Source organism: Pezoporus flaviventris, unplaced genomic scaffold (assembly GCF_033815535.1).
Source record: "Pezoporus flaviventris isolate CSIRO_AGI_PZ_B2104156 unplaced genomic scaffold, CSIRO_AGI_Pfla_v1 ptg000066l, whole genome shotgun sequence".
In the NCBI taxonomy this organism is placed as follows: domain Eukaryota; kingdom Metazoa; phylum Chordata; class Aves; order Psittaciformes; family Psittacidae; genus Pezoporus; species Pezoporus flaviventris.
Window position 1 is genome coordinate 8,484,267 of NW_026892614.1, and position 25,398 is coordinate 8,509,664.

At 38.3% G+C, this 25,398-nt stretch overlaps 1 protein-coding gene across 4 annotated transcripts in view; it reads left to right on the forward strand.

Annotated features, from left to right (window-relative positions):
- Positions 1-25,398, forward strand: part of PLD5 (phospholipase D family member 5) — a 166,071-nt gene that overhangs the window by 13,725 nt on the left and 126,948 nt on the right. Inside the window, exon 1 of one of the 4 annotated variants that reach the window (XM_061471156.1) lies at positions 15,193-15,521. The exons of the other annotated variants lie outside the window; for them this stretch is intronic. Within the exon in view, the coding sequence (XP_061327140.1) occupies positions 15,519-15,521 (3 nt within the window). The 5' untranslated portion in view covers positions 15,193-15,518. Of the gene's footprint in view, positions 1-15,192; positions 15,522-25,398 lie in introns of those variants that run through there. 4 annotated transcript variants of the gene reach the window in all.

The window sequence follows — 25,398 nt, forward strand, 5'->3', positions numbered from 1 at the left end:
TTTGGCAACAGATGTTCTCAGTTTATTTCTGGACATCATTAATTTTTGGTAGCTCTGACTGGAGTAGAATAGCTTAATGAAGAATCAGCTGCTGATGGCTGTTTGATTGTTACCATCATGATGGAAGCACCTTCCCAAAATACTCTTCTAGATAATAGTTGCATGTCTAATTAGAGACGACATGATGACATAATCTGAAAACAACAACAACATAACTGCTGATAGTAGCTTCTTTTCTGTGAGTTGTATTGGATTTATAGTAGCTTGTTTAGCTCTACTTAACTTTAATGTCTGTATATGTGTATGCTTTCAGCTGTTGAGCTTGATACCATGACTGATAGGTTTGTTTAGTTCTATTTATTGCATGTTTACTATGCAATGTGTTAGTTTTTCCCTTTTTGGTTAAAAAAAAAAAAGAGGGGGAGGTGATGACTTTAGCAGCAGAAAAGAAGGTTGTCTTGTTATATTGTCCTGGCTGCTGTGCTTTGCACAAGGGGCAGATGAGTGATTTTTTTGAGAGCAACTGAATCATGGGCAGTGGGGTTGGAACTAAATGATCTGAAGGTCTTTTCCAACCCTAACTATTCTATAGGGTGGAGGGAAGAAAAACAGAGAGGAATTGGGAAGCTTGAAGGAAACAGGCTGGAAGATTCCTGTAAGGAGTACTGAACTTGCTTGTAGTTGTATGATGATAGAAAAATAGAAGCTTTTTTTTAGGACTCCATAGGTAAAAATATGAGCATTGCTCAACTTGGCCTTTGGAAGCTTTTGGATCTGATAGTCAAAGTGGAAGAAAAGACTGCCCTGCAATATAATAGAGCCAAATTTTATTTTTCAGATTTTGCCGTGCAGTGGATTTGAGTTCTGGCTCTTGCATTAGCTCACTGTTTAGTATTTTTGGGTTAGTATTTAGCAAGAGAAAGGTGGGCATTTTTGTTTGTTTCTTGGTTTCCAAAAGTTGGAGGTATTCTAACTGTGAGTTAATTTGTCGAAGTCTTAATGCAGCTGACAAGCTCTTTGGGTATTTTTAGGGGTTTAAATTTTTTATTTATTTGCAATTCACTGTTCATGACTGGACCAAAAGTTCAGATTGCTCTTCCTTTTCTAGTTTTTAATGTTTGCTATATGCAGGGAAGTCACATCAGTAATTTGTGGATGGCTATGCTAACACTTTTGACGTAAGCCTTTGCAAGTGTATGCATGGCCAAATATTTCCAAGATGAGCTTTTTTCAACCCCAAAAGAGCCCACTGCATATGTCTGTACGTCACTTGAAAACATAGGTAAAATAAAAACGGGGCATGCTTTTCTCAAATGTTGATTTTCAGCCATACTGGTCTCTCCTGTTTTATACTTATTCTGAGATGAAGAGGTTTTAGTTTCCTTCTGCAGTCTTTGTCAGATAAATTGCTGTTGATTTATGTAAAAAATCAAGCAGTTTTCATACTGCTTTTCAAAGAAAAACTGCATTAAAAGTCGAATATCTTCCTATATCTAAACCAAGACTACAGAAATGAAATGTGTTTTTCTTAGATATTGGTTATCATATAATGTGTAGGGTTGTTACACTACTTGCAACATGTAGGGAGAGCAACAGAGTCTCTTCAATCATAATTTTTTCCATGTGAGTAATCCATTGTAGGCTATTATGAGTCTCCTATTTGTCATTTGAGTGACAGCATTGTCTTCTAGAGAGTTGAAATTCTTTCCTTTCTGTGGTGTTTCATGAACACTTTGACTTGATATGGGACACATGAGTTGATGTGGATATTTTGGGTAATCAGGAAGCTTTTTTTCCTTCCTCTTCCTTATGTTGTGGGAAAGGAATACATAAAGACTATGGATAAGATCACCAGGTCCAATGGGACAAATGTTTTATGACCTCGAGATGCTTCCAAGTACAGTATTAATACTAAGTATAGCAATACTGACAGTTTCAATTCTTAAATTACTTTCATTAGGTTTTCCTTATTGGTAAAATTAAGTTCTCTAACATTCTTTCAAAGCTGCTTTTTCCTTATGCATTCAGTTTTGAGGGGGCGGAGGTGTTGATTTTATGCTTTTCACTGTGTCATGCCTTGTGGGATTTCAAACATAGGAATAGGTTGGGTTTCGGTAGTGTCTGGCCACCAGTTGGCCTCTGTATGCTGACCATGACCCTTTTAGCCCAACGGATCATGCAGTTTCCAACCCTTTTTATGTGGTTATCCAGTGCACAACTTAACAATTTCTCTAAGAATTTTACGGGAGACTGTCAGAAGCCTTGCTAATGTCAAGGTATGCAATATGTTCTGCTTTCCTTTAGTCCACAGAGTCCACAGTCAACTCACACAGAAGACATTCAAGTTAGTTGAATACAATTCACTCTAGGTAAATCTAAGTTATGTCCACGTTATCATTCTCACTTGCTGCCTTCCCTCTTGAAGTATGAATATTTTGATCATTTGGACTCATTCCCTAACATATTCCTGCCATTTCAAGTTCGGAGAAATAAGTGGATATAAATTCCTCCCTTGCACCTGTTCTTCAGAGCACCAGGTTATTATCTTCACAGGATGACTCCCAAGACGAGTTGTCTGCAGTTAGATTGACTTACTCTGATTACAAGATTTGAGACTACATTTGTGACTTTTTTTTTTTTCTGCTTTAGAAGGTAGTATCTGCTCCAGAAAAATGTCTACTCTGAAAAAGCCATGGAGCTGAGCTGAGGAAATGTTGAATTTTGTCTTCATTATAGTTTCTATTCAGTTTCTAGGATCACTTAAAGTTGGCCTAACCTAAATAAATGTTTTGGGCACAGACAGGAAATAAAATCTCAGGAGAGTGCTCCACTTACTGGTCATTTTAAAGATAGAGTGAAACAGGCTTTGCAATTTCAATGTAACCTTGGGCAAGATACCATACTCGCACTGCAGCTGGTTTCTCTGCATGTATAATGGCTAATAGCATTACTCAGTGTTTTATAAGGGTTGTGAGGATATATCCAGTGAAGATGATAAAATATACATATGGGCAAGTTGTAAACCATATTAATACTTTAGATAAAAAAGAATATAGCATTTTTCATTTCAGCTTTCCAGAGTAGGTGGTATCATGGCAATTTAGATGCATCTCATCTGGTTCAGCAGCAGGTTGATACTGAGAAATGATGCCCGGCTTCCTCAGATGCAGTGTCTGCTGTCTTCCTTGTGTTGCTCCTAGTGATCACGTGGCCAGAGGCTAAGCTGATGAACTTGATAATTTTTACTTCCCTTTCTTTCCAAATGAAATTGCTAACTTTCAGATAGGTGAGCTGACACAGTGATCGTGTTGCTGCAGGGTGAGCTAAGTTTGATGTAGAGGAAGGAGCAGGAGTGTCAGAACAGGGAGGGGGCTGATAAGAAACCACTTTTTTGATGGTTGATGTACTCGTGTTCATTGAAACACAAAGCAAAATAACATTTAGGGATGAGTATGAGTTTCTCATGGCTTCTTACAGAGTATGCTTTGTAGGTCTCTCTTTTTCAGGGTAGGAACTTAGATGGCTGTGGCTCAAGGCTAGGAAAATACTGAAAACAGTCAAGCTCTGTATGAGGTTTCTGCTTTCAGAATATACAGCGTAAAATATACTAGTTTTTGCTAGATGTCTTTTACAGAATTATCTAAAGAATAAAAGCATAAGGAAAACCTTAGAAAATTCTGATCAGGAACGACGCTCAAGGCAGGTTTGGGAAGAAAGCTCCTGCAGGTAAACTCTTCTGTGCCGTCACAGAATCACAGAATGGTTTGAATGGAAGGGTCCTCTGGACATCATATTGTCCAACCATCATGCTTAAGCATGACCAGTGAGAGAGCAGGCTGCCCAGGACCATGTCCAGATGGCTTTTGAACATCTCCAGGGATGCAGACTCCACAACCTCTCTAGACACCCCATGTGCCAGTGCTTAGTTACCATCACAGTAAAAAAAAAATGTTTCCTGGTGTTCAGACAGAACCTTCTATGTTTCAGTTTGTGCTCATCACCTCTTGGACTGTCTCTGGACACCACTGAGAAGTCTGGCTCCATCTTCCCTACATCATCCCTTCAGATATTTGTGCACACTGATGAGTTCATCCCTCCAAGCCTTTTATTCTCCAGGATGAACAGTCCCAGCTCACTCAGCTTTTCCTCACAGAAGAGATGCTCCAGTCCCTAAACTGTATTTACTCAACTCTCTCCAGTAGCTCCATATTTCTCTTGTACTGGGGAGCCTAGAACTGGATATAGTACTGCCGGTGTGGCCTCACCAGTGCAGAGTAGAGAGGGAAGATCACCTCCCTTGACCTCCTGGCGTTGCTTCTTCTAATGTAGCCCAGGATAATGTTGGCCACCTTTGCTACAAGGACACATTGCTGGCTCATGTTCTACTTGGTGTCCCTCAGGATCTCCAGGGCTGCTTCTTCCAGCTTGGCGCCGTCAGCATATACTGGTGGCACATACACTGGTGGGGTTGCTCCTCTCCAGGTCCAAAAATGTCAATTTATTTTACTCAGTTTGTTGGTTTTGGACATAAATTAGTTCTCTGACTCCTAGATTGGTGTCCTAGCCACTATATTCCACTTTTTGGTTTATCTTTCTTTCTTTATTGCAAGTGTCTGTAAGATACAGGACACTTTGGCCTCAGTTTGCATCTGTCCCTGGCACTTGCACAGGCTATCTCTACCATAGCAAATAGTACAAAGCCGTATAAACAGACCTTTAAAGCGGAGTATTTGGGGGTAAGACTGAATGTCCATGCTATACACATTTGGGAGATTTAAATAGGACTGGCTTTAGTTTGGTTCCGTTGACTGAACACTTGTAAGTTTTTAAATATTAGTTGCACTTCTGAAATGTGCATGTGGGTTTAATCCAGCTAAATCCAGCTGCAAATGCCCAAACCACTCTGTGAAACAGACTTCATTGAGGACTGTGGTGACTGGCCCAGAAGAATATTGTAGCATGAGTTAGTAATCTGTGTGATAACATATACAGATGTATGTCTCCCTGTCATAAACACAATGTGACTGCTGGCTACTCAAGAGATGTGCATTTAATCGATATGCAGATATTCAATGTACATGTTTCCAGGAGCTGCTCATTTATTAATGATTTAAGAACATTAAGAATGCCACCAAAGTACTCTTCAAAACTAAATCCATATTCCAGACTTGATTGCTGGCAGTGATAGTTGATCCTGTATTGTAAGGAAGACCCTATAAGAATGCAAATGAATGTAGAATTGGTCAACCTCACCATGGTGAAAATCAGCACACAAAGCCATGCCCTGACTGAGTCCATCCAATGTGGTGTCATCTTGGGGTTCCTAGCATCAGAAGAGACATGAGAGTTTTATTTTTTTATTTTTGTTTTTAGAATCACAGTTAGGGTTGGAAAGGACCTTAAGATACTCTAGTTCCAATGGGAACATTGTTATGGGCACGGTCACCCAAGGCTCTGTCCAACCTGGCCTTGACCACCGTCAGGGTTGGAGCATTCACAACTTCCTTGGGCAACTCCTTCCAGTGCTTCACCATCCTTACAGTAAAGAACTTCTTCCTTATATCCAATCTAAACTCCCCCTGTTTAAGTTTTAACCTACTACCCCTTGTCCTATCACTACAGTCCCTAACAAAGAGTCCATCCCCAGCATCCTTATAGGCTCCCTTAACTTGCTGTCACTGTTTTCTGGAATATTAATAAATAGTTACCTGTCTTGAAAGGGTTTGTTCCCTATTGGGATCCAGTAGAAGACGGAGACAGTGAGGAGACTTGTATATTTATGAAAGTATACCCTCGAAGCAGACTCAAATGTTAATTTAGGTGTACCCATCATATAGGCAAAAAAAAAAAAAAAAAGCAGCTCTTTAGGAAAACAAAGAAGGGCTTCTATTTGCATACAGATGTCACAATTTGACTTCAAGGGGTTGGTTGAAGCTTTGGTTCTTGGGTTGGGGAGGGTCTGTTCTTTTCTGTGGTGTTTGGTTGTTTTTTTGTTGTTTTTTTTTGGGTTTTTTTGTTTTTTTTTTGTTTTTTTTTTTTCTACATCGATATATTCATTTTTTTTTCTCGAATCAGGACTGAATTATCTGGAGGTTCTCTGGTGTTCAGAGGGCTCAAAGCTTTGAAAATAACTTACTGAAAACTGGTCAGAAGATATTTCTAAGGAGAGTTTATCCAAGTATAATTTTCTTTTCTGTCAGATTGGTTTTCATAGAAGAATGAACTTCTGTGTTTAGAGACTGAGAGCAAACCCAATCCGTAGTTTTGGTTTGGTTTGGTTTTGGTGGGTTGTTTTTCTTTTTAGTTAGAGTGGAAATTTAGAGGTCTTTTTCAGATTGGATTGCTTTTATTGTTGATTGTGGCCCTAGCAAGAGAGATGGAAAGATGTGCTTCACATAGTTACAGTCTGTTATCTGGAGAAGCTTTGGGCTCCTGAAAGCCAGGATAATGTAATGCTAAAAAAAAATGGCGATGGAATGTAAAAGAGGTATCAACAACTACCTCCAAATATTAAGAGATCAGAATATAATCCAAATATAATTTATATAATTGTGAAGGCTAAAGAAAAGAAAACAATCAAGGATAGAAATCTGTGGAAAGAAATCTGAAACTCAGTCTAAGCTGATTCATATTTTTTAATAGTTCCTGTAAACTATGTAAATTATGTGGACATGCTGGGGCTCCGTCTCCAGTTAGTGGTCAAATTATTTATAGCAGATTCAAAGATTAATATTATCTTAGGAAATCTATATATATTCAGGAAGCTTTATTTCCTTGGCTACACAAATGTTATGTGTAATTGTGTAATTGTTGCAAATAATGGAAATGGTAATGTTTCTCACTTTGCTTCCTTTCTGCCTCCCTCCACCCCGCCCCCCTACCTCCCCAAATATTATCAAGTCAGAAAGTGTTTTGTATACTACAGCCTGAAACACAGTTGAAACTACTGAGGTTGTATCTGTGCTACAGCAGCAAAGAATTTGGTCAGGAAAGATACCGAGGCCTTAATTACCTCTTGGAGCTAACTTGATTCCTTAAATTCATTACATGATTAAGCCATTAATGAACTTAAGCTGTGCCTTCAGTTCAGCTTGACCGGTAATAAGTTCATTAAGTTATTCATTACCCAACATTAAATTTCTGAACAGTAGCTTTCAGCTACACTGCAAAAATGTGGGTATTAATCTAAATTACTACGAATATATGTTATTCCTTTCTTCCTCTGCCAGGGCAGTATAATGACTGTATGCACCAGGCACACAGTATATTCTCGTTCTGTCTTATGCTTCACTGCGCAGTGTTTTTAAATTTGCTACTCAACCACTGTTCCACTGTCCAGCCTTACAAGCAGATGATAATCTTTCATCTGGAAGATGTCTTTAGAGAAGTCGTGCTGCTTTGTTTTTGGTTTGGGGTTTTTTGCTACCTTATTGATCAGCTCTTTCTCACTCTTGTTTTCTAATTATAGCTATTGATGTCCTTTTACTAGCTGACTCCAGGCAACCATTAGAAACATTTAATTTCAAAACCAAGCAATGTGTTGGCTACAAAGAGCGAAGCTGAGAATTTATATCTGATTTTAAGAATTTCTTCTCCATGGTATCCTTCAAGTTGACATCTGTTTCTATCTGTGATGTCTTCAGGCAGATAGCAACGCTCTCTTTCATGTTAAGACCTTGCAAGTACATGAAGCTGTCCATGTTGTCCGGGTTGGTCCCTTTTTGTTGTGTCCCGTCATGGCAGTCAGCTTTGTTGCAAAGTAGTTGTAATGTGTCAACCTGGGAAGTAGCTAATTTTCTTCACAGCACTGTATGGTTCTGTGTTTTGGATGCATGGCTAAACATGATTTCACTTTCTCATAGGTAGGAGTTATTTATGTCTTTGTATCTATCTTTTAAGCTTGGTGAAATAAGCAAAAGACTCTTTAATGTTGAGCTCGCTGTATTTGCCCACAATTAGTTTAGGGCAAAGCCTCAGCTATGCTGTCCCTCTGTCTTGTAAGGGCACAGCCCATCCTTTAAATCAGTTTTCTTCTTTTTCCAAAGGATTTTGGTTAAAAAATTTAGTTCAGAAGCTTATGCAGTTTTTTGAGAAGCCTTTCAGAGTTCTTGTTACTGAAGTCAACTCTTCCGTGTTCTTCTTTCTTGTATGCTTAGCTGCAAGTGCGCCAGATTATCATCTGCTGCTATCATCAGTTTTTCAAATGTTCTGTCATTTCTAGAGATGGTTTCTGTTCAGATGTCTGACCACTTGCTGTATCTTTTCACAAAATGCTGTCAGCGCATGCAGTCCATTGTTTTGGTAAAAGTGCTGGTAATCGTCCAACCACTCTTTCAGAAAGCAGTTTTCTCAGAGCATCAAGCAAGGCTTTGGAGTTGGGAGTGTTTGTCCCTGTTACCTTTGCTACTTTTAGTGTCCTTGTTAACCTCTGTTCCAATACTGATAAAAATTGAGGGTTTTGTTTGAGTTTTTTTTGTCTTTTTTTGTGAGGGGTTTTTTCTTTGGGTGTTCTTTTTGGTATGGTTTTCTTTTGTTTTTTGTTTGGTTTTGTTTGGTGTGTTTGTTTTTTGTTGTTTTTTCTCTTTTTTTTAGGCATTACTTTTTTGTGTCTTTCACACTTTCTTAACTTTATGTAGTGTCTGTAGTATACCTGCATGGTAGTATATGACTACTTGACAGCATATATTTGCTGTTTCTCTTTTGTTTTCCCTTTGAATGGATGGAGGCTGGATGTGACATCTAAGGCTTCTGTGATAACTCCCTAGTGCACATCAGATGATTGCCCTTCAGGATTCATTCCTGGGCCAAATCCTACAGCATTTCCATATTGTTCTAAGCCTACTTCTTTCTCCACATTGTATCTTCATAGTTCATCTTTCTCATATTGCTTATAGTGGGGAGAATGGTAGTTTATGGCTTGGGAGTCCAGGTATGTGCTGACATTAAGATATTGCTTGCTGCTGCTGTTCATATTTCATGGTAAAGGAAATCTAATCTTCCATATGTCTTGCAGGGCTGTGCAGGTCCATTTCTCGCTCAGCTTGTGCTGGAGATGTGTACTGTGTACACCTACACTTCTCCAGTTTTCATAAACTTGTAGCAGTTATTTGCCTGCTTAGTTTCTTGATTATGTCTCTTTTCATTTGGAGGTGGGTTTAATCAGCACCTCCTGCTTCACAGTGTCTGATACCTGAACAAATGCTGGTGCTGTTCAGCTACTTCACACTTTGTTCTTAGGATCAATCACTTCCCCAAGAACCAGTTGGTGAGGCTCACATGCTGATTTATAAAATAGGTTGCAATTTTAATTGAGCTAGTTACTATGGAATAGTTTTGTGCTTTTGTAGCCCTATTCCTCAGGAGTGTGCTACTGTGTCTGTCAGGTACTGTGTTGCTAGGAATGTGAGCCTTTGCCATTTAATGTCCTTTGGAGCATTTTCTTGTCCATGTGACTTTACAGTAGAACTCTGCTGTGCCTCTCTATTTTATCTGGAGTTTTCCAGAGCTATCCCTCTCTAAGCATGTGTTTCTGTATTGCATACCAGCTTTCTGAGGACAGCTCAGAAGGTCATAAGGAGGAGCATTATGATCATGGAAGTCCAACAGATGTTGGTCACTATTCTGTATTTAGCCCTGAGGTCACACCAAACCCTGAAGATCTCCTTGGATGCTGTTCCATTTCTCCACTTCTGTCTCAAGCTATTCTCAACATAGTGGTAGCAGCTTTGATCTTCCTGCAATTTCTTTCCTCCTCTATCCAAGTTTGAAACTGGCATTAGGTAAGAATACTGCAGCAGAATTAAATGTCTTTTGTAATTTAGGAAAATTATATTAAGTGCAATTTCACATGGAAACAAAACTGAATTAACCACCACAGCTGCTTTGATGTATGTAGGAGGCCAAATTCTAATGTATGTAAAATGAATAGCTGTTTTTAAAATTGGCTATTTTTCAGTGTATACATTACATAGGCTTTTTGTATAAAAATCTGTTTTATTAAGTACTCGGCATATATTGTGATCATTCTTGCTTAGCTTAATTAAGTTAATTCAAGTGGTTGTTTTAAGACGATGATACTTCTGTGTTTTATACTTATTTCCTTGCTGGAGAACGGGGCCCGAGCAATGCTGCACCCCCCCCTCGTGGCGAGAGGGAGAGGAAGAGAGTGCCTGACTGTCGTCGTCCCCTTGAAAGCAACATGAAACCAAGATGTGCCGATTTGTGTTTTCTTCCCATTTTGAATATTAGCAAGTATTTCTTTAGGAATGGAAGTTACTGAGGGAAATACTTGTATTTCAGACAGAAAAGTTTGCCGATAAGCTGTTATTATACTGATAACAATTCTGATATTTTAAGGCTGTGTATCATCGTCACTTCATCGTCACTAACATATATGGGATATACAGTGTAGACTGTAGAAAGATCCCTTGAGTTACTTTGTGATGGAAGGATGCTTGGCAAAGGTGTTCACTAAACTTGCAAAGTAGCGATCTGTGATTAGTGTTAAAAATACAATAGCCTAAACCCTAAAGTTCTTTAAATGGAACTCCTTAAACATCTGCTTCTTGTGTCAGAATATGATCACAGTTGTGTGCTCATTCCAGTGGTTAGATCAAGAAATGTTGGTCTGAGTCATTTAGCTGCAGCATGCATAGGAACTGTGTCATAGTCTCTGTTGATATTGATGACAGGAGGTGGAAGTTGCCCACCCTCTCAGTGCAGCGCTGCATCCCACTCCTGTGCCTCCTCTCCCACAGCCATCTCCCCAGGGCGCTGAAGAGTCTCTGATAGCCCACCTGCCTGCTCCAAGTGGGGAAGTGGTGGAGGCAGGCTCTGCACAGCAATCTGGGGGCCTATGGAGAGGGTCTAACAACTGTCTTTTCCTTTATATGGTTGCATGTGTCTATGAGAGGCAGATTCTGCTCCGTTTTGAAGCTGTTACCTGGCTGTGCTGTATGGGCAACACAGCAGAGGCCTAGGTCTGTCAGAGCTTGAGCTGGGGTGGTCTTTTGGTATAAATAGTTGGCAGAAACAGAGAATCTAGTTACTGTTTCACAGCCCTTGGAGATCGTTTCTTTGGACTCTGAATCAGTGTACCACAGAAAAAGAGAAGAAACTGTTTCTAGGCAGCTGGACTCTGGGAGGCAGCACTCATATGTTTTTTCAGCAGCGTCTGATAGATAAGAAGGCACTCTTTCGAGTTTTTTCTTTTTTTTTAAGAAAACTTTTTTAATTTGATGGCATTTTTTTTTGCAACTGTTTTTAACTTTCACTCTTAGCTTTAACTTTGAAATAGTTCTTCACAAAATAATGAGAAAATATTCCTTTGAAATGTAGTTTGCATGTGAGAATGTGGTAAAGCTTCTTGCAAGGTGAAACACTGCTGTCTGAAAGGAATTTTTGTGATTGTCAGCATGCGTTCAGTTGACTTTTTTTAGTACATGGAAGTAGATTCTGTTGTTCCAAGTTCATCTGACCAAGATAGGCTAAACTTCATACTAGAAGTATTTTGGCTTGGATTTTAAAATATTTGGGTGTCTTAAGATCTTGAAGTGTCTTACTGTGTTCTGCACCATGGTTTATTGTTTTCCCGTTCCTGAGGAATGGAATATCCTTAAAATGAGAATATACATGTTGATATGCTGTATAGATCCCAGCTATCATGGTGGATTTAGGCCTTTTCTGAGAGTGAAAATTTCAGAGAAGGAATGGGGAAAAATATATATTTTATTATATCAAATTATTAAATATTCAAAGTCTTTTGTTAGTCATTTTTCTGTTTTGTAGGTTTCTTTGAGAGTTTGTATCTGTTTGGGTTTCCTGACTTTTAGAATTCCTGCAGATGTGTGTAACCTAGTTTATCTTCATTCTGCAAAGTAAAAAAATATTGCACACTTTTGCCTAATTCCTCATCTCAGTCACAGAGCTGTGATTTATTTTTAACTATTTCTAGCAAGCTGTTCATAGGTCTTTTAATGTATTACAACTTATGGGGAGAGATGGTGCTTCATAATGCTAGGGATGATTTGAACAGACTTAGAGTGCCCCAAGAAAGCCATAACTGCATGTCCCTTAAGCTTTGTGGCATCTCAAGCAAATCCAAAATGACTCAACAGTTCTGCATTTAAATTCATTAGGGCTTTTGAAATAATGAAAATTTGAAATACTTTGATTTTTCCATCCTGTCTTCAGATAGCAATTGCATGCCATAATAACAACAACAAAAAAATTCTACTGGGAAAAAAATTCAGTTTTTTGAACAATTGCTTTATGTTTGGTACCTCTTAATACAGCTGTTCGATTGTTGCAGACTGAGGGCTCTAGTGCAAAGGTTTACATGCTGTAGAAAACATGCACATGTGAAGGAGTAGATCTGGCAATGGAAGTTACGTCGTAAAAATAGATTACTTTTAATCCAACAACAGCATCATTGTGCATTCCTTGATCATTTTGAGCATTCAAGGGCTTGCATATGTCATTGCTTAAGAAAAACAGTTTAAATAAGTGTTTAATCTGTGTGGGCTGCTAGCTGCATTTCTACAGGTGCCTAAGGAATGTGATCCTTTGAGAACGTGAAGCCCATGAGAGCTTTTTTCTTTATTTTGTAAATAGCCTCTGATGACAGTTAAAAATGATTTTGTTTTCCATCAGGTTAAGTGTTATGTAGAGGTAAATGTTGAAGTTCACATTTAAACTATTGCAGTTATACCAGTACACAGTTCTTTCCCTTAATGGACACTTCTTTTTGCCTCTGTGTGTGTGTGTTGGAAGGAGTTTACAGTAAATGAAAAAGGAGGCCTTCTTTTGACGGAAAAGTGCTAATGGTATAGCATGTCAGTTCTGCCTGTATACTTGTGTTGATAGTGCTTGTTCTATATAGAAACGTCTTAGTTGAATTTAGGAGATTATATAGTCACTTGAGTTTGGGATGTGTCTGTTTTAAATATGAGAAGACCATGCCAGAATTCACTCTGAAGTTTGCATGCATTCAATTAATTATTAACTATTCAATATGAAATGGAGGTATCTGGCTTCACTGACTGAGAGTTGAAAATTGTTTGCATGTGTGCATAGGGTCATATCGCCCTGTTCCATCCATGTTATCTGTAGAAACCTACAGGGGCAAGATTTGGCTGCATGTCTTCATATTCACCATCTGATCACTATCCCAGTATGTATCTTTTGTGATTATAAGGGTTTCAGAAATGTCAAGGTTTACACAAATGGTTTGCACACACTAGCAAGGTGGCTGAAAACATTCTGATGGAAAAGCTTTTATTTCTAAAATAGAGCAAGCCCTCCGTAGCTTTTGAATTGTTTCACAGAATTGTCTGTTGGGTCTCAAGGATATTACAAGTGGAGCCCTTGAGATGGGAGTCCCATTAGCAGTCTGACTAACCCAGCTATACAAGTTGTTTGCTATCATTGCCAAACTTCTGGTGCAGCACTGGGCATTTTCCAATGCATCTTCTGCTCCCTCCATGCTGCAGAAACTGCTAAGGCAAAGTCACGGCAGACAGCTTTCTGGTCAAACAGTGGAACCAGTGCTCTACACTTTCTTTATCCTGTAAACTACCTTGTTATACTGTTGCCCATTTTCTTCCCGAAATTTTGTCTTGGTTTCATAGAATCTCTTTTGTTTAATTTTTCACCCTCCTTTATGATTCTGTCAACACCTTTTTTTGACATCGTTTTGCTGTATTTCTTGGGGGTTGAAACTTGGTCCCTTTATTTACATAAGATAACACATCTATAAATACAGATCAAGTTCATCTTTGTTGTAATGGCTTGCAAATGAATTTTGTTAGTTCTGGCTAAAAAGAAAAGTACGTGATAGAGAAATCTTCTTGTGGCTATTCAGATAGAAAATAACAGCTCAATATGGCTGTTACCTCCTGTAAACTCCCCTGCTGCTGCTTTATTGTCACCCTGGAAAACAACTTAATCTTGTGATTTCCATAACATGTCATTTATTACTTTGTTCTTTCTCTGAGTTTGAAAAAACAGTCAGTGCTATTGATGACTAAGTCTTATTTCTCTCTATAGTTTCTTCCAATAAATTCATTGTTGTTTCAACAAATAATGTCCATCCAGCTGATTTTCACCTTCTAAACAAGCTTGACAATTAGTCCAGCGTCCTTTCCTTTGCTTTTTTTCAGGTCAGTCATGCACTCTCATACCCATTCAAACTGATTCAGTTTGAATCAGAAAATCATTATTGAATCCTCTTACAAAGAGAAGAAAGCTAAGAGCACCTCTTCTGAATTTCTTTTCCTTTCTTTCACAGAGCATGGTCTTAACTTTTCTAGATGTTTATAAACTCTCAGTCATTGAAGAAGCAATGACTCCATCCTCTTTCATCCATTCATTAAAATTTCAGACTCAATCTTGTGCTTTCTAGTACAATAACATGCTTCCTCCTTGAGAGAATTTCTAAGGTAGTCTCCGTAGCCTCTTAATGACCCTTCTGTTAAAACTCTCTTATTGTAATTCCCCCAAAGCTTGGATATAGTCAGGTTGCTGGGTTATTACTCTACCTATTAAACGAGCCAGAATTGTCTGATTTGGACCTTTCTGCCTCCTTCTTTATCATCTCTTACTGTGTTCTTTGACAGCAAGGTCTGTTGAGTCAGGACTGTCTTTGTTTTTTGGGCTTCTTTTGTATCGCACCCAGCACAGCAGCATCCTGAGGTTGTCACTGAGAACATTAAAGTGGTTATAATATTAACTAAGTAGTTAATTGTAGTTACAGCATTGCAGAGAGATTGTCTGTGGTGTGTATTCTTGAGGGGATGGGGGTAGAAACACATAGCAGAAGTACCAGTTGATCATTTCATCTCTTTGGAATTTACCACCTTGTCTTCACTAGGAAAAAAGTGTTTATCAAAAAAAAAAAAAAAAGTAAAGACAACGCAGAGCAACCACATTGCAAATAAAAGATGCTCTTAGCTAATTTGAAGGGGCATTTGGCTGTCTTACAAAAACACCGTGTGTTTTGGCAAAGTCAGGAGCTTTGGCTTAGGAAACCCATGTTTGGAATAACAGGGTGTGTTGCAAGTCAAAATTCAGGTGTCTTGGCAGCGATATATGCGTAATCTGGCATGATGCCTTTCTGCACTGTGCCTAGCTGTAGCAAGTGCTAAAGTCCCTTGTGAACAATATATGAATCTCATCTTGGGGGAAAAAAAAAGAAAAAGAGGAGGAGGGAAAAGGGAGCCAGGGTTTATTTTAACATATAGTGGATATAAAAAACAAGTATCAGAAGCAAAACATTTCCATGAAGCATTTGCTGTGAAAATTCTGCAACTTCTTGTTGCAAACCTCTTTATCGCTTGGATTGGCTGATTTCCAGAGCATCAAGGCTAGGAACTGAGAGACTGAAATATAATCAGTGGTGATACATTTTAACCACAGAAAACATTCTCTGCTTCCAAAGCCTCTGGTGTCTCTAGTAGGCAGTACAACAGCAACAGCTCCCTGCTGCTGGACTCCAGAGACGGGGAAAATTTTGAATCAGAATGGTAAGAAGCTCTTTACTTTTCACCAGATTGGGATTATTACTTTGAAAAGAATGCTTAGAAGATGGTGATGAAATTAGTAGGGATTAGCAATTAAACCAAGGAAACTGTGTAACAATCAGTGCATTATCAATGTTTTGCTACAAGAGATCAGCAAAGCAAGTTGGTGACAAATATCCTTGGCACTGAACATGTGCAGCTTATATAAAATCTTTTAAAACTGGGAAACAATGCTCACTCGAATCTGATGTAAAATGTAAGCCTGTCTACTTGTCTTATTGCGGAAGGGCAGCTGCATGGGCTTTAAAAATGATTTTGCATTAATAACCACCGATACAGACATTAGACATACAAATATAAATAAACCTATGCTGATCGCTTATGCAGGCTGTATGTTTATGTTTTCTTTTGTTGGGTTTTTGCTGGGGCTTGGGGGTTTTGTGTTTTAGAAAGAAGCAGACATGCTCAGTACATAGCTTTTGACTTTTAGGGAAACAAGAAGTTTTTATTTTTCTGGGTTTTCTATCCATGAAGACCTGTTAGTCACATTGTGTTTCTCTTGTGTAATTGTTTAGTGAGAAAGATAACCAGGAAAACTTTTTAGGATAGTGATTTTGTTCTTTGTAACTATGTAAATATTCATATCTAAATATTAAACAATGGAATTAGAATATAAAACACAAATATAAAATCTGAAATTATAGTAAAATGATACCAGTGCTATTAGTAGTTTAAACAGTGCTTAAAGATACAATAAAATATTCTTATTAGCAGTTTTCTAGGTATTAAAGAAGTGCGGGGGGGGGAAGGGAGTTATCTCCACAGATATTGGGAGTGTTTAGTCCCAAGACTCATTGCCAAGACTGTCTTATTTTGCTTTGTTTTTTAATTGAAATATGAATCAAGCCCAGTCCCCTGTATGGGGACTCAGCCATTCAATTTAAGTGCATACTAAGTCGAGGAATACATTGATTATGAAGTTAGAGTACATCCAGATGAAAGGAAAACAAATTACTAAATAAATATGAAGAGTACTGAAATGTGCTTACTTGACAACCCAGCTGATACGTGGGAAATTATTCCCTTTGTGATTCAAATGGAAGAAATTTTTAAAAGAGCCACTATGGGAGTCTGAAAAGTGTACAGCAGATGTGAAACTATGATTTGGTATTTTTTTTAATCTTTCTTGTGCATTTGTTGTTGCTGAGCAGTATGAAAATTAGAATGTAAGAACTGAAACTATCAGTGAATGCTTTCTGATGGTTTCCTTTTCAAAGTGGTTTCACTGAGTGGCAAGAAATAAAATACTGAAGTACAGTAGGTAGTAAATTGTATTATCTTGGCCTATATATTCCAGTTTATGACTGTAAACATACTTTGTGGTAAAGATTTATTATTTCCTTCTCAACATGCAGCATAGATTAACAAAATCAATAACTGGATGGCAACCAGGCTGTAAGGTTCTTGGAAAGATGTTTAGTGTCAGTGTAAGCATGGTGTTGTTTTTAACTAGGGTGGTGGTTGTCATTATTATTATTATTATTGTTGTTGTTGTTATTACTGGTACTTGACACTTTTTCCAGGTGTGTGATTCCTTAGTTCCTATGTAAGTCAAATACAGATATGCCTCAGTAACAGCAAATTAAAAAAAAAACAAACCTTCTAGAAACATAACATTCAACATCCTTGCTCTTGATAGTTTAAGCCAAAGTAAACTTGCATTGTTTTTGTGGATTAGCTAGGTAACTAGTGCAGGCAGTTCACAAGGGACCTGTTTCTTTCAGTTTGAATTGTCTGGGCAATTTTAAACTGGTAGGATTTCTTTCTTAAAGAGAGGTCAGAATTGCAAGCTGTCAGGGACTCTATACCCAGCTTTAATTTTTCAAAGTGTTCTTTTTTATAGGAAGACTAAGGAACAAAAATAAAATTATGAGTAATGTAACAGCCTTACCTGAAAAACTGAAGGGTTGTAAGCATAACTATTGCAGTGCTAAATTCTAATAAAGTATCATCTAGGATTAGTGCAAGAGGTGCTGGGTATGGCAAAGTTTAAGTGTCTTTCTGGTGCAGAATTTTAAAAAGCCTACTCACCAATTGAATGTACGATTCATACAAATGAATTTAGGTTAAATACTTTTCTTTTTTTTTTTTTTTAACCCCCTCAAAAGTGTGCTAATCTGCCTGAAAGTGTAATCCTGTATTTAAAGAGCTACACTATAAATATGTAAGCTGTAGGTTTATATGTAATATAAATCATGTTTAGGGAAGAAAAAAAACACAAGACAGCTTTGCACCTGCAATGAAGCTGATTCAAAACTCAGTAACATTCTCAGGTTTTACTGGTTTAGTTTTTTTTGTTTTGTTCTCCTGCTTATTTTGGGGAAAAGTAGTTTGTCCATTCAGAAGTATGGCTTTCACTCAGGCTGGCTTTCGTAATGCTGTTGCTGAACAAGAATTGAAGTGTTTAGTCAGAAGAAACCTGACACAGTACAGCTTTGAAATCACAGGTTTTGTGTGTTTGTTTAGTACTGATTTATATGCCTGAACTAACTTTTGGCACAGTTCAGTTCAGATGATGTCATAACTATGTGACAGGCTGTTTACCACACCCATAAGTTTGTGCACCATTCTAGACTGAAATACGCTGTTGCATGCTGCCCAAGTATTGTTTGTGAAGGGCAAAGATAATCGCTTTGACCCTTAATTGAAAAGTAATGCTGGAATATCTTCAGGTATGTATTAGAGTTTATTCATAATGGAATAAGCTTGTGTTTTGAAATCGGCGTCCATGCTTGCGGAGCCCAGATACTTTCAGTGAACAAAATATGACAGCAAGCAAGGTTTATGCAAGAATTCCTAAACTGCAGTCATTTTTTTGGTGGTGGAGGATTTTTTTAAAGCCATTTTTTTGATTCATTATCAATATACTCTGCAGATCAGGTTTTTCTCACTGAAATCCATCTTTTAAACTGTGCTATCATGCTGCAGGGTAACTTAAAATGAATTGCCTTCAGAAAGTTATAAATTATTTGCTGGGGCTTACATAATGTATTAGCATGTCTGCTGCATCTGTGTTCGAGACAGGGTTTTATTCCTTCATCCGTGTGATATACAAAGAAACTATTAAAAAGGGATGCTTTTAGCATTAGTATGTCCTTCTAGCTTTTATCCTGTCATGGTATCAAAAATGAAGGCAGGGGAAAAGGTCAGTCTGGCCTCTAGGTGAAATAATTGATGGGAGTAGCTTCCTGAGAAATGGAGCTCAAGTGGGAGGGTGGCTGGACAATAGATATTTTTCTGCATCTGGTTAATGTTCACATTGTAGCATTTGAAGTATTTTGAAATATTGGGACAAAATTCTGTGACCCATACATCTTATGACTCTCATAGCAGCGTGATGTTTTGCAGCACATAATTGTTCTTATACTTCGTGGCCATATTGAGAATACTGAAAACAATTAAGGTTGAGACTTACTCTGGATCTCTCTTACATAAAAAAGGTTTGGAGAATACACAAGGGTACTGAAAACTTTATACACACTGATAGTGTGCAGGCATAAGAAGAGCCAGTTATGGAGTTGTGCCCTAAAGGATATGTTTCCGATGCTTGTATAATGAGTGTGCTCCAGTCAGAACAGAGTCTGCATAATACATGATGGTAGGAGACACGGTGTGCAGTTTTGCAGTATTTCCAGGCTTGCCCCACTACATAGAGTGGTGATGGGAAGCTCTCATACTAGAGAAATTCTCTACATCTTGCACTTGAGTTTTTAGTCCACTGTAAATTTTATTTAAATCTGTTTTCTGATGTTGCTAAGTCACCTGGGGTTACACCTGCAGTCAGCTCTGTTGCATCATCTAATAATGAAGTAGAGAATGCAGAGGTGAGTGTTGTCTGCTCCCCTGTAACTGTGCCAGAGGCTCCACTTCCCTTCTGCTCACAAGATACACCTTGGGTATATGACTAAAGCTTTTGGATCCGTAAAGATTTTTGAATAAGACTCGGAGCAGAAGGTTGGCAGCCTCTGTACATACTTATCCAGCTGAAGAAGGTAAATAAATCCTGATTGAAACCCACAGTACTTTTGCCTCTATTGCCATGGTAGGATGGCTTTCCTAGTTATGGCTTTAACTCAATAGTGCTAAACTTTTGAGTAGGTCAGAGATGTTCTCAAACCATGTATTGCAGCCTTTTTTCCCCTTGTGTGATGGGATGTGTTTCATCATGTTACTTTTATGTGATAATTCTCCCTGTCACAGGATAGGAGGTAGTGTATATGTCTCAAGCTACCAGGCTGAAGACTGCTGACATGTTCCTTTTATGACAGGACAATGCATATCCAGTTACAGGGAGGCTTCTGTTTGGGCCATATAATGGGTATTTATTTGCCCAATTGGTGACTGAGACTGGACATGCATTTATTTGGGAAAAATGGCAAGAAGGAGGATGCTATAGGACTACATCTCAGATTTAACTTTTTCCCTGTCAATACTTATAAAAGTTTTTGTTGTGGTCCTTCCTGTTCAGAAATTAAAAAAAAAAAAATAAAAAAGATCTGTGTAGCGTGGTATAGATTTTAGGAGCATTAGTTCTAGAGAGAAAGTGTTGGAAGAATATATACTTGATTTGGCCCAAACGCTCTGAATCACTGGGTCTTGAGTAACCAAAGAGCTACTGCTCTGCAAACCTGTGATTCATTCAAGTAAGAATGAAAGATCTTCCATGGACTCAAAATGGCCTGCAAAACTTATGTGAGAAGAAGAAATGGTGGTGTTTTGGTTTGTGGGTTTGGTTTTTGGTTTTGTTTTTTTTTATTTTTATTTTTTTTTTATTTTTTCATTGGTGAAATAAAATCATAGGATGCTTTGGTCTGGAAGGGACCTTAACAATCATGTAGTTCCAACCCCTGCCATGGGCAGGGATACCTCCCACTAGACGAGGTTGCTCAAAGCCCCATCTAACCTGCACTGAAATACTTCCAAGGATGGAGCAAACAGAAAGGGCTAATTTTAGAGAGTGCTAAAGAACTCCATGATAAAAAAGTCCTTTAAGGCAATTAAACCTTGTTAGGTTCTTTTCTGACTCTATGAAACTTGTACACATGACTGTTAATTTTCTTATTTTTCTCTTTGTAGGATTGTCAAAGTTGATAGGCATGTTAAAAAGAAACCTTTTTTGTCTTACTCTTCATTCCACTATTCAAAAACAGCACTTGCATCTAATAATTATTCCACTACAGCACAGGTAGAGACAAAATTGGTTTCCTTGCACATGCAAAGCATGAGAAAATTAGTTCTATGTGAGGGATGAATACACCGCACTAGGAATGTTACAGACAGAATATACTAAGGTCTGTGCTAACATTTGTTTGCTGCAGAGGTCGTCATGAAATTATGTTTGTAGTTAGCTGCTTCGTCTGTGAACTTAAGCTGATCTTGGAATCTGTTTCCTCTGTCCCTCAGTGCTGGTGTGGTCCAGTAGCTAGCAAGTGATGGGGAGTTTCTTCATCCTTAGCTGCGCCCCATGTATAGCTTCTGTTTCAAGGTCATTCATATATTCATCATTCAAAGCTAATTACTCAGTTTGGGCTTCTAGGAACCTGCAGAAGAGCTTCAAAGATTGAGTCCTGAAAGATTCTTTTGTCTTGGTGATCCGGGTGGATTTGATGATTTTGAACTTGACGGGTAATTGCTGTATTACTAGGATCCAAGAAAGGAAGTTTGTTGGAAGTAAAAAAAATACTAAGAAACTACTATTACGGATGTAGTTTTCAGTGGATGGAGAGCACATGCTCTGAGATAACAGCAGTTCATTCCTCTTATGCTGGCAACAACAGCATTTGTAGCGTGTGCCATTGCACAAAGGCACTGTTTGTTCTTTCATTTTGAAGAAAAAAATAACCTAAAACATATTCCCCCCAAAAAACAAACCCACCCAAATGCAATCAACCAACCTGCAATCAAAATTGCTAATATTTATAACTTCTTCTAAATATGTGTTTAGATATTTTACTTCATATGGTGAACAGTACTGCAATTAACTAGACACGTGTTAAGTGCTTGGAAAAAAATAAACAAATCTGAGTGTACCAGGGTAAACATGAATCTTTCTACTGTGTCACTTTCAGAACCCCTCGAGATCATGGCAATGCAAATCTAACTGAATAAATTAGTTTTGATGCCTTGCATCATGAGAGAGAGCTTGCAGGGTTTTAACTGTTATAGAAGGGAGTTTATTATACAATACTTTAGAATTTTTGTGACTTTGTTACATTAATGTCTTACGAATGAAGTTGGCTCCTCCGTTAATTAGAGTCCCTTTTTAGTAAAAGGAAATGTAAAGATACTTGTAGAAGAATCTGAAGGATGAATAAAGGCTGAAAGACTGCTAATTTCTGTTGATGTAGGATGGCTTTAATAGTCTTACAGTTGTAACAGCCTTCTGGATTTTCTAGTCTTTGGATATAGTGCATTTGCTGTGGATCATTTAATGGTCCAAAAACAGCTAAATATTTGCTCTGAGCTGTGTCAGTGGTGGCGTCCAGAGGAGGTGACAATAGTAATTCATCTGCTGCTAAATATTACCTAGGAAGTAATATTACTAGGAAGTAAATATTACTTAGGAAGTAATTCAGAAGTGACTTGGACATCAGAAATTAAGAGTCAGTTGCTCAGGGCTAAATCTTGCAAATGCTTTCTACTAGGTATGGGGTCTCATGACTTTCCTGGGCTTCATGTCATCCTAAACAGATAAAAATATACTAGTTCTCCCTGGAAGTGTTCAAGGCCAGGTTAGACAGGGCTTTGAGCATCCTAACCTTTCTATGATTCCCTCTTCCTCCTCCCCATTACTCCTCCATATTCTGTGGAAAGGAAAAGGCTTCAGTGGATTTTGTTTTACTTGCTGCCTGACAAAGGTGTAGGCAGTGTGTGTGATAACACTTGTTTGCAAGAAAGGACAGCTTAGCTGATCCTGGAAACTCCTGGTCAAAATACACATTGTGGGCTATACTTTTACTGTAGCCCAAAGAAATCTTCAGCAGGAGGAGCTCAAGTCTCCTGAGGATTGGCCCTCAGCTAGGAGCTCTGGTGGGAGGCCCAGGGCCAAGGCTGCTCCTGCTTGTGCCCACCTGTGATGAGTAGTTTGCTTTGCTAAGAGGTTGCTGTGTAATGTTTTGCTCCCAGGCCTGAGTGAAGAAGTGTAGCAGAAAGTATGTGGGGAAAATTAATTGGCACAGCAGTCTTCCTCTGGGGAGGGTTCACTGAAGCTATGAAATAACTTTCCTCACCTATTATTTAAAAAGAAACCCTAGTGCAATTAACCTGGAGTTCATCAGTTTTCCTCTGTTTTAAAGACAGGCTCTTTCTCGTTTGCTGTACTTGTTTTACTGTAAACTTTGCTACTGAGTAAGAATTAGAATATTGCAACTGTCTGTGGTATACTGAGATGTCACAGTAACTGGAGTTGAGTGTTCTTGCCATTTCTGCTTTGCATTTTGGTATTAGGCGTTGCACAAAAACAGGGCACAGATTTAGACCTACACTGCATCATAGCAAAAGGGAAGAATGGTGAATTCAGTTAGTATTAATTTCTAAGAGAAATCCCAACCAAAACCATGAAGCCAAATTTGTCAGATTTCATAAACTAACCCTATGTAACTACCTGAGTTTAAAAAACATAGGTACTGCTGGTTGTAATGGTTAAAGTGAGACCCACAGCTGAATATGGCAGACTTGCAGAGTTTAGATAGGGAGATCCTGTCCTGGGCTTACATAGATCTCTTGTGTTTTCTAGTAGTGGCTTTATATCTTTTGCTGAGTCTTTGATCTCAGACTGTGTTGTGTAAATGTGTATGTGTTTTTTAAATCAAAAGCATAATTTCTGAATGGACTGTGTAGGGAAATGGATGCAGAACATAGACCATGGTTAGTTTCAGGTGTTTACTCTTGGGGCCTGACACTCACTAGGCTGCAGTGAGCAGCATATTATTTATTGTGTTATAAACACTCTTCTATCTTAAATTCTAAAATGGTTGTTTTCTGGATGGGGCTTGGAATAGAAACGGATGTACCTGGCAGTGAATTAAAATTCGGTGTTGTTTGTTCTTGCTTAAATTAGTGAAGAAAACTTCTAGGAAACACCATCGAGAATAACGTTCTAAAGATTTCAAATTATTTTGAAGGATGAGAATTCCCATGACTCATTTCATTAGAGCTGAAACATAATTCAGATGCTTCTTTACCACCTGTCACTTTTTTTTTTTTGCATTTTTAGAGCGCGTATCTTCTCCCTCATAAATAAATAAAAGGGTTGAACTACAGAGAGAACCTCTTCTTTCCTTTTTTACCCAGCAGGTTGTTTTCTGAATCCCGGTTAGTGAAGTGCTACTCCAATTATACAGCTGTAACCCACCTGGACAAATACATACCTAGTGGGAGTCCAATCTTTTCATTAAGTTACACTAGAAACTGGCTGGTATTGTTGTACAAACCAGGGAAAAGTGGTTTTGTTTGTAATGTGAAATCACTGATCAGCCAGTTAATTCTGTTTTCTTTCCCATGCACACGAATTCCCACACACAGAAAGATGCAAAAAAAAAAGAAAAAGTTCAAAAATAAGTTTTAAGCTACAACAGTTGGGTTCCCAGATGTCTGGTTCCTTGGTTTAGGAACCTGCACAAGAGATTATCTAGTCCTGAAAGAAAAATTACTTAGGTGGTCCAAAACCTCTCATGATTGCCCATCTCCTAGTGTGTGCATTGCATTTTTCATGTGGTAAATAAAATTTTTAAATAATTCTTTAAATATTTGCTGCACAGCTCATCATGGAGCTTGCTAACATCTCATGCTTGCTGACACTGACAAACTGAAGACAAAAGCACTGACAAAGCATTTGAACACCCATAAGAGCCTGCAAGGCAGGTACTCCATCGTGGAGAGGGGAATAGTTCAGTGGATTTATACAGGGCATTAACCACTTCCCCTGAGTTATTTCCATGTTGTCCCTTTCAGGAACTGCAGATACATACTGAAAGGGATGGGAAAGGCAATTTTCCAAGCTTTCTTGTTGAGTTTGTGCCATTAATATTCCTTCTAAATCAGGCACTCTGATTTTAAGCTGTCCTTTCATGTTCTGTGCTCTAGTACAGTGAGCTGGATTTGTACCTGTGTTTAAGTAAGCAGACATCTCTAGTGTTAATGCTTAAATTTGGAATCTTACCTTGTTCAGGTTTTTGAAAGGTCACTTCTGCTTGAGTTTGACAGGCTGTGCATGCTGACACATTGGCAAATCAAATCCTCCTTATACTTCATACTGAAGTCACAACTGGAAAAGAGGCATCTTACTGGCTTATGTTCCCGAACCTGTGGACTGACTCTTGCATACTTTGCTAGAGGTGCAGCTAATCAAAACAGCTGCAGTGCAGAACACCTGGAAATTATGCAACTCTTAAATGTCTAAATGTAAATTTAAGAAACTAATTTTAAGCAGGCAGATTTGATCATTTTGCCCTTAGTTACCCAGGAAACCAGTTAATTACTATGCATTCACTTCAGCGCTCTGCATGCAGCTTTTAAAACATTTTATTGTAATTTTTCTTTTATTTTGTCTATAGCTAGTGTTTGTAGAAAGGGCTCTCTTGACAGCTCTGGCAAATGAAATAGTCTGCCTGCCCACGGAATATGTGCTCCTTAGACAGTGGCAGTCCAAACTTCCTCAAGCTGTTTTCTCAGTGTGATACAACTCTTCTGGGGGGGGGGGAGTGAAGAGAGAAAGAGTTGGGGGAGGAGTAGGGTCCTTGTAACATCAAGTCTTTGCCACTGAAATGCGTAAGCATTGTCAGAAAAAATGACCTGTATTTTCCTTCTAGTATAGAAAACA